General features: G+C 48.6%; 1 protein-coding gene across 1 annotated transcript; it reads right to left on the reverse strand.

The window, feature by feature from the left end:
• Nucleotides 1-4,867: 4,867 nt before the first annotated feature.
• On the reverse strand, nucleotides 4,868-9,135 carry LOC106568448 (notch-regulated ankyrin repeat-containing protein A). Its single transcript, XM_014138789.2, has one exon. The coding sequence runs from the start codon at nucleotides 8,618-8,620 to the stop codon at nucleotides 8,282-8,284; it is 339 nt and encodes a 112-aa protein (XP_013994264.1). The 5' UTR covers nucleotides 8,621-9,135; the 3' UTR covers nucleotides 4,868-8,281.
• Nucleotides 9,136-9,731: the final 596 nt, after the last annotated feature.

Genomic DNA, 9,731 nt, shown 5'->3' on the forward strand with positions numbered 1-9,731 from the left:
CGCCAGGAGAGAGAGAGAGAGAGGGAGAGAGAGAGAGAGAGACCGCCAGAAGGAGAGAGAGAGAGAGAGAGAGGGAGACCGCCAGAAGGAGAGAGAGAGAGAGAGAGACCGCCAGAAGGAGAGAGAGAGAGAGACCGCCAGAAGGAGAGAGAGAGAGAGAGAGAGAGAGAGAGAGAGGAGACCGCCAGGAGAGAGAGAGAAGAGAGAGACCGCCAGGAGAGAGAGAGAGAGACCGCCAGGAGAGAAGAGAGAGAAGAGAGAGAGAGACCGCCAGGAGAGAAGAGAGAGAAAGAGAGACCGCCAGGAGAGAGAGAGAGAGAGAGACCGCCAGGAGAGAGAGAGAGACCGCCAGGAGAGAGAGGGAGAGAGAGAGAGAGAGAGAGAGAGAGAGAGAGAGAGAGAGAGAGAGAGAGAGAGAGAGACCGCCAGGAGAGAGAGAGAGAGAGAGAGAGAGAGAGAGAGGAGAGAGAGAGAGAGGCCGCCAGGAGAGAGAGAGGGGAGACCGCCAGGACAGAGAGAGAGAGAGAGAGAGAGAGAGAGAGAGAGAGACCGCCAGAAGAAGAGAGAGAGAGAGAGAGAGAGACCGCCAGAAGGAGAGAGAGAGAGAGAGAGAGAGAGAGAGAGACCGCCAGAAGGAGAGAGAGAGAGGGAGACCGCCAGAAGGAGAGAGAGAGGGAGAGAGAGAGAGAGGCCGCCAGGAGAGAGAGAGGGAGACCGCCAGGACAGAGAGAGAGAGAGAGAGAGAGAGAGAGAGAGGGACCGCCAGAAGGAGAGAGAGAGAGAGAGAGAGAGAGACCGCCAGAAGGAGAGAGAGAGAGAGAGAGAGGGAGACCTCCAGGAGAGAGAGAGAGAGAGGGAGAGAGAGAGAGACCGCCAGAAGGAGAGAGAGAGAGGGAGACCGCCAGAAGGAGAGAGAGAGGGGAGACCGCCAGAAGGAGAGAGAGAGAGAGAGAGAGGGAGACCGCCAGAAGGAGAGAGAGAGAGAGAGAGAGGGAGACCGCCAGAAGGAGAGAGAGAGAGAGAGAGAGAGAGAGAGAGAGAGAGAGAGAGAGACCGCCAGGAGAGAGAGAGAAGAGAGAGACCGCCAGGAGAGAGAGAGAGAGCCGCCAGGAGAGAAGAGAGAGAAGAGAGAGAGAGACCGCCAGGAGAGAAGAGAGAGAAAGAGAGACCGCCAGGAGAGAGAGAGAGAGAGAGACCGCCAGGAGAGAGAGTTAGAGAGAGACCGCCAGGAAGAGAGAGAGAGAGAGAGAGAGAGAGAGAGAGAGAGAGAGAGAGAGAGAGAGACCGCCAGGAGAGAGAGAGGGAGGGAGAGAGAGAGAGGGAGAGAGAGAGAGAGGCCGCCAGGAGAGAGAGAGAGGAGACCGCCAGGACAGAGAGAGAGAGAGAGGGACCGCCAGAAGGAGAGAGAGAGAGAGAGAGAGAGAGAGAGAGAACCGCCAGAAGGAGAGAGAGAGAGAGAGAGACCGCCAGAAGGAGAGAGAGAGAGAGAGAGAGAGAGAGAGAGGGAGACCGCCAGAAGGAGAGAGAGAGAGAGAGAGAGAGAGAGGGAGACCGCCAGAAGGAGAGAGAGAGAGAGAGAGAGAGAGAGACTGCCAGGAGAGAGAGAGAGAGAGACCGCCAGGAGAGAGAGAGACCGCCAGGAGAGAGAGAGAGGGAGAGAGAGGGAGACCGCCAGGAGAGAGAGAGAGAGACCGCCGAGAGAGAGAGAGAGACCGCCAGGAGAGAGAGAGAGGGGGAGAGAGAGAGGGAAACCGCCAGGAGAGAGAGAGAGAGACCGCCAGGAGAGAGAGAGGGAGAGAGAGAGGGAGACCGCCAGAAGGAGAGAGAGAGAGAGAGAGAGAGAGAGAGAGAGAGGGAGACCGCCAGAAGGAGAGAGAGAGAGAGAGAGACCGCCAGAAGGAGAGAGAGAGAGAGAGACCGCCAGAAGGAGAGAGAGAGAGAGAGAGAGAGAGACCGCCAGAAGGAGAGAGAGAGAGAGAGAGAGAGAGAGGGAGACCGCCAGAAGGAGAGAGAGAGAGAGACCGCCAGGAGAGAGAGAGAGAGAGAGAGAGAGAGAGAGAGAGAGAGACCGCCAGAGAGAGAGAGAGAGAGAGAGAGAGAGAGAGAGAGAGAGAGAGAGAGAGACCGCAGAGAGAGAGAGAGAGAGAGAGAGAGAGAGAGAGAGACCGAGAGAGAGAGAGAGAGAGAGAGAGAGAGACCGCCAGAAGGAGAGAGAGAGAGAGAGAGAGACCGCCAGAAGGAGAGAGAGAGAGAGAGAGAGAGACCGCCAGAAGGAGAGAGAGAGAGAGAGGGAGACCGCCAGAAGGAGAGAGAGAGAGAGAGAGAGACCGCCAGAAGGAGATAGAGAGAGAGAGAGGGAGACCGCCAGAAGGAGAGAGAGAGAGAGAGAGACTGCCAGGAGAGAGAGAGAGAGAGAGACCGCCAGAAGGAGAGAGAGAGAGATAGAGAGAGGGAGACCGCCAGAAGGAGAGAGAGAGAGAGAGAGAGAGGGAGACCGCCAGAAGGAGAGAGAGAGAGAGAAAGGGAGACCGCCAGAAGGAGAGAGAGAGAGGGAGACCGCCAGAAGGAGAGAGAGAGAGAGTGAGAGAGAGGGAGACCGCCAGAAGGAGAGAGAGAGAGAGAGAGAGCGCTACTAGAGAGGAAAGGTTGTGCAACCACTGCACCACAGCAGAACCTGAGACGGAGCTGCATTTCCTGACAAAATGTCAAAAATATAAAACAATTAGAGTGTGTCATTTCCCCAAATTTGAAACCCTTATTCAAGGATTCAAAGACCTCTCTGATGAGGATAGGCTACCCGTCCTGTTGGGGGAGGACGCAGAGAGCTGTGTGTTGGCAGAGCACTACATTGCTGCCTGCCATAAGTTGAGGGACAGTGTCTGACAGACCAATAAACCTGCACATGTCCTCTACTGTATGATTATTGTTATTGTTGAATATATGGTTATTTTGACCCTTGGTTATTGTTGTTACTGTTGTCCCGTTGACAATATTTGATTCTCATTTTTTATTTATTTTTATATTGTAAATATCCAAAATAAGCTTTGGCAATATGTATATTGTTACGTCATGCCAATAAAGTGAATTGAATTGAGAGAGGGAGAGAGAGAGAGACCGCCAGAAGGAGAGAGAGAGGGAGAGAGAGAGAGAGAGGGAGACCGCCAGGAGAGAGAGAGGGAGACCGCTAGGAGAGAGAGAGAGAGGGAGACCGCCAGGAGAGAGAGAGGGAGAGAGAGACCGCCAGAAGGAGAGAGAGAGAGAGACCGCCAGAAGGAGAGAGAGAGAGAGAGACCGCCAGAAGGAGAGAGAGAGAGAGACCGCCAGAGAGAGAGAGAGAGAGAGAGAGAGAGAGAGAGAGAGAGAGAGAGAGAGAGAGAGAGAGAGAGAGAGAGAGAGAGAGAGAGGGAGACTGCCAGGAGAGAGAGAGAGAGAGAGAGAGGGAGACTGCCAGGAGAGAGAGAGAGAGAGGGAGACTGCCAGGAGAGAGAGAGAGAGAGGGAGAGAGAGACCGCCAGAAGGAGAGAGAGAGAGAGAGACCGCCAGAGGGAGAGAGAGAGCGAGACCGCCAGAGGGAGAGAAAGAGCGACCGCCAGAGTGAGAGAGAGAAAGAGCGACCGCCAGAGGGAGAGAGAGAGCGCGAGACCGACAGGGAGCAAAAGAGGGAAACAGACAAGAGTGCCCAGGGGGTTAATAGAGAGAAGAGGAATAGTGTTGCAGAGCCAGAGAGTTGAGCTAGGGACCTTCCTCAGACTACACACACACAGAGAGAGAGAGAGAGAGGGTAACATAAAACCTGCACACACTGGGGAGGGGACCCAGCCTTCTATAAACCAGAACTACCCACAATCATGTGCGTGGCTCTTTTATCCAGCATGTGAAAAGATGAGGCTGACTGAATAACAAATGGAGAGAATGGGGATCCGGATGGCCTGGGAGAGGGGGAAGAGGGGATCTGGGCTAGCCTGGGAGAACGGGAGAGAGGAGGGGAGAGGGGGAAGATGGGATCTGGGCTAGCCTGGGAGAACGGGAAAGAGGAGGGGAAAGAGGGGATCTGGGCTAACCTGGGAGAACGGGAGAGAGGAGGGGAGAGGGGGAAGAGGGGATCTGGGCTAACCTGGGAGAACGGGAGAGAGGAGGGGAACTGGACTAGCCTGGGAGAACGGGAGAGAGGAGGGGAGAGGGGGAAGAGGGGATCTGGGCTAGCCTGGGAGAACGGGAGAGAGGAGGGGAGAGGGGGAAGATGGGATCTGGGCTAGCCTGGGAGAACGGGAAAGAGGAGGGGAAAGAGGGGATCTGGGCTAACCTGGGAGAACAGGTAAGAGGAGGGGAGAGGGGGAAGAGGGGATCTGGGTTAGCCTGGGAGAACGGGAAAGAGGAGGGGAGAGGGGGAAGAGGGGATCTGGGCTAACCTGGGAGAACGGGAGAGAGGAGGGGAACTGGACTAGCCTGGGAGAACGGGAGAGAGGAGGGGAGAGGGGGAAGATGGGATCTGGGCTAGCCTGGGAGAACGGGAAAGAGGAGGGGAAAGAGGGGATCTGGGCTAACCTGGGAGAACAGGAAAGAGGAGGGGAGAGGGGGAAGAGGGGATCTGGGCTAACCTGGGAGAACGGGAGAGAGGAGGGGAACTGGGCTAGCCTGGGAGAACGGGAGAGAGGAGGGGATCTGGGCTAGCCTGGGAGAACGGGAGAGAGGAGGGGAGAGGGGGAAGATGGGATCTGGGCTAGCCTGGGAGAACGGGAGAGAGGAGGGGATCTGGGCTAGCCTGGGAGAACGGGAAGGGGTCTGTGCCCGTCACCATTCTTCTCTATGGGTAATGGGGGCTGGGACTGCCTGGGGGTAGGGAAAAACAAACATGCATAGACACACAGAGTTTAAAGATTTTTTTTACTGGCTTGTACACAAACGTACAAAAATATTACAGCACTCATTTTCTCAACACACATCATGATCACAGTGTTACAAACGTTCAAAAACAAAATACAGAACAAAAACAAGAAAACCCAAAATGAAAACACCATGGAACTTCAGCATCAATCATTAAACTCAGACATTTGTTTTTGTTTCGCTCGAAAAAAAGCAAAATGAAAACAGAACATGCCCCCCCCCCAAAAAAATTAAAAAACGTCAGCACTTTCTCTCATTCATTTACACCTATCCAGTCGTCCTCTCTCGGGCCATAAATGTTATGACACTTGAGTAGAACAACCATATGCTGTGCAATTTTTTTTGTAACAATGATCTTACCATCAAATGTATTTTTCCCCTTTCATAACAACAGGAGGGAGGCAGCACTTCAGAAAAGAAAGTGCTCCAAGATATTTCAGCATATTATATATATACAGTACCAGTCAAAGGTTTGGACACGCCTACTCATTCCAGTGGTTTTCTTTATTATGTTTTTTACACCTACCCTTGAATGAGTGGTGTTGTCCAAACCTTTGACTGGTACTGTATATAAACACATACCCGATCACAAAGATTCAAACAATCTTTGCCTTAACACAATGTTTCACAAAGTTAACACACAAAACATTACAGCCTGGAGTTGTTTTTATACAATAGTATTTTGTTGTGTTCCTTTTTTTTTTCTATTCGGAAAAACAATACAATTTGACTTGATAAAAAGCCAACTTAATCAACAACAGTCAGTGCAATATTTAAAATATATATATATACATACATATATATAAAAAATATCAGGTTTAAGACAAGCGATGCATATTTTTTTTGTTCCGCTAATAACAATCTATTCTTGATGTTTCTTTCTAATCGCTTTAGTTTGCTTTTCCAGGTACATGGAAGGACAGTCCTTAATCCCTTGTGTCTCTCCTTATTGTAGGGAGGGAAAACCCCCAGTTGCAAACATAAAGCCACACACTCGAGGAGAGGAGCAGGCCACACACTCGAGGAGAGGAGCAGGCCACACACTCGAGGAGAGGAGCAGGCCACACACTCGAGGAGAGGAGCAGGCCACACACTCGAGGAGAGGAGCAGGCCACACACTCGAGGAGAGGAGCAGGCCACACACTCGAGGAGAGGAGCAGGCCACACACTCGAGGAGAGGAGCAGGCCACACACAGGCCAGGGAAGGGGAACACAGCTCAACTCACTCAGCAAACAACAGTCAGATGAATGCAGCACACACAGACATATATACACATACATTCATTCATGCACGCATGTGCACACACACACACAGGGATTTTCATTGAATGACTGTGATGCTATCAGATATTTGTCTTTCACTTACTGTTGGCCATTGAGTAAAATCAAATATAAAACATACAAGCAGCATTGAAACAAACATTAGGGTGCCATGACTTTCAAAATGCAGCAGGCAGTTTAAACCATTTGTTTTATTATATATATATATCCTGCAATAGTCATGTAGATGTTAGTCATCATAACATGACAGTAATAAAATGTTTTTACTGCTCAGTAGTAACTATTTCTGAGCCTCAACTCCTGCAGTCACCCGGACAGGCACCAGGGGGCGTAAAAGGCTCTGCATTTTGTGCAATAAAACTTCCTGCATTTATAAGTCAGGCAATAAAATGCAATTTTTGTGACTAAATAGAAACTTCAAACAGAATGACTATATAATGCATAAAAATAAAAAAAATAAAAAAATAGGCAATGTGTGTTTGCAACCATACCTTTACAGAAAGGCAAAAAAAACGCTTTGCTTGTCAGATTAAAGTTTGGTTGTAGTGTGGGAAATAAATGAATACCAGATGATGATAAGAAACAGGCTTGATTAATATGAAATAGACATTATTGCTTTGCAGAAGAAACACCATAGTTGTCTCCTAGCCTATATCACTGGGTTGAATAACATTGGCTTGGGGCCTACTGCTAAAATAACTTAGTTAAAATGTCTGTGTGGGTATGAGCATTATTTTGGCCTATAGACAGGCTTGGGGATAGGCTAGATCAGCGGTCCCCACCCAGGGGTACTAGGACCCCTGGGTGTTCTTGGCCTATCCACAGGGGGTACTTCAGGTACAGTAACCTGAAACGGTTGGGAACCACTGTGCTAGAGGATGTGTGGGACTCCCCATACTGGAGTGTTGTGGAGTGAGCAAGAGTCCAATGTTTTTGAATACTTTACAGTCGAGGTAGTTGGCAAAGAAAACCAAACAACAAGTTAATGAGGGACAAAGAAGAGTCTCTCTTTAGGTAGGTCAAATTTAGGCTTATTGTGACATGGGGTCTCCACACAGGATAGTTTATACTATGATAAGCATAGAGTCTGAAGCAGCTTTATAAGTCACCCTAAATATTCTTAAACGTAACAGATTTGATAAGAATAACCACAGAATATTCAAAATGCATCTTGTCAATGTACCTTCATAAATAGAACCCAGCCTGTATTCACACTGATGACCAGGGTGCTGTTCGTTAAAATACTGAAAGGAGATTAAAGTGAATTCCAAATGCCACTTTCCTGACGTTTTGATACAAAGCGAAAGCAGCGGTTTATATCACATTAACCATTGACACTGCGGTCGCACTGGCCTGAAAAGACATTGATACATGCCAGCAGCCTGCTCGAAGAAGGCAGGGCGCATTTAGCTACTTTTATTATAAAGAAACAAAGTAAAGCTATTGTGTAAAGTACTTAACAACATTAAGTCAATAGTTGTTACAATGATTACACATCTGGAAATGCCAGTTGGGTATATATATATAGTCCTAATAATGCTGCTCTTTGAAATAGATCAAATCCTATAATTTAAAAAAGACATTATAGCCAAATACAGGATGGCCTTCATTTCCCGTGTTCACCTTTTCTTCCCTTTCATATATTCCAGCATGCAGCCACAGCAACAAGTGCCATCTTTTAGTATAGAAAATCATTTAAAAGGGTCCTACAAGTGACCACCGCAGCTACAGGTCGACACCTCAATACGAAGCCCAATAAAGAAGTGTTTCAATGTAACCGCGACAAAAAATATAGAAAGTCTATCGCTGCGTAAAACTAGGCTGCTATCAGGTCTCGGGACCCAAACACTGGCTTAGTTATTTTATACGTCCCAATCTATTATACACGTTCAAGGAAAAAGCTTTAGTACCAACCCACCAAAATGGCGTTTTTTTTTATGCTGAAGCGGATACAAGAACCATGTGGTGTTCGACTCACGAGTGAGACCCCCGTTTGGTTTTGATGAAAGGGAAGTTACTGTGTTTTGTAGGCTATAATTTGGCACAACTATAGATCGAAACGCTAATTTACAAGAGCCTGGCTTTCCGTGTGTTTACCTGACAGCAGTGTAGCAGATCACCGTGCACCAGAGGAGTACTTTGCCTTAGTGATGAGGTATAGGACTATGTCTTGGTGTCCTCCAAAAGCGGCAATGTGTAAGGCACTCCACCCTTCCCTGTTCGCCAATCTTATATCGGCTCCAAATTTCACCAGCAGTTTTACAAGTTCGAGATTCCCGTCGATGACTGACTGATGCAACGCCGTCTGTCCTTCGGGCCCGAAGGAGTTGACATTGAATTCGCAGTTTGTCATGTTCTGGAGCAACGAGTGAAGTTCCTTTGTGTTGCCTTGCTTCACCGCCTCTTGGAAAACGATCTGAGGCGCAGAGCAAGTTGATACATTCCCTTGACTCATGGTGAAACCGGGATTTAGAGACAGATCCTGTGCCTTTCTATGTGATAGTCACTGGTTGAGTCTCTGGTGTTGGAATACTGCCCAAATACTGGATTAATATCAGTCGTAAGGCACTTTAAAAACGTGTATACTATAGATATGATAAAACCACTAATATCCCAAAATGGACATAGACAAAATAACACACTTGGTGTGCAAAAGATTAAAGGTTGCGAAATCCAACTCCCTACAAAGTGTGTTTATAAGAGATCCAAGTGTCGCAAGGTGTCGTCTCCCTCTCTTCCCCTCCTTCGTTACTAGCAGCAACAGGTAGTATATGCTATGGAGCAGAGATGGAGCAGAGCGACTGTTGAAACTTTTCTTCTGTAGGTATTCTGGAAGAAGGGCCACGGTATCGTTATCTCCAAACAAGGTGAATAAAATGCAGTTGAATCTGGGCAGGTTGGTTCTTCTTGTGATTTTCCCCTCTTGCCTGCAGGATCCTGGAGCCGCCTCAGTTCATCTGGCAAGGGTGGCTGTGTGAGACAGGTAGGATACACGTAAGTGCACTGAACAATATTCCCCAACGGTTACATTCCAACGTCTACATCAAAAACACTTTTATTCACACTTTAAAGAATACGGTTGAGATACAATTCCCGATAACTATTATGTTATGATTAAAATAGAAAACATGTGGGTACTACTTGCCTGTGACAATTGGACGGGTCCTGGCGACGACGTAGTATGAAATTCCCCCGCGTGCCCCGTGCTTCGCGTCCTTCGTGCGATCCCAGTGAGTCTCTGCTCTGCAGTGCGCGCGACGGGGATATTTTACGCGTCCTTTATTTGCATGACAATAGTATTCCATAGAATCAACTCTTGTGAAATGGGCGGAAACGGAGCGAGGTAATTGGCTACTGAGTCCATTTGGGGAGGGTCCACAAGTGTGAAACCTTAGAGTAAGGCGTGGTCTCGTGGAAACAAATGTGTTATAGAAATAAAACCAAGCGGCATCTATAAAATTGACAATTTTACTCCCTCGCGTGAGAGACGGTGACTCAAGGGAAGATGGTGTTGAAGGAGTCATAAACGACATCGTGAAAAAATGCAGAGAAAAGCAATATAATGT

This window comes from Salmo salar, chromosome ssa13 (genome assembly GCF_905237065.1).
Source record: "Salmo salar chromosome ssa13, Ssal_v3.1, whole genome shotgun sequence".
Taxonomy (NCBI): Eukaryota; Metazoa; Chordata; class Actinopteri; order Salmoniformes; family Salmonidae; genus Salmo; species Salmo salar.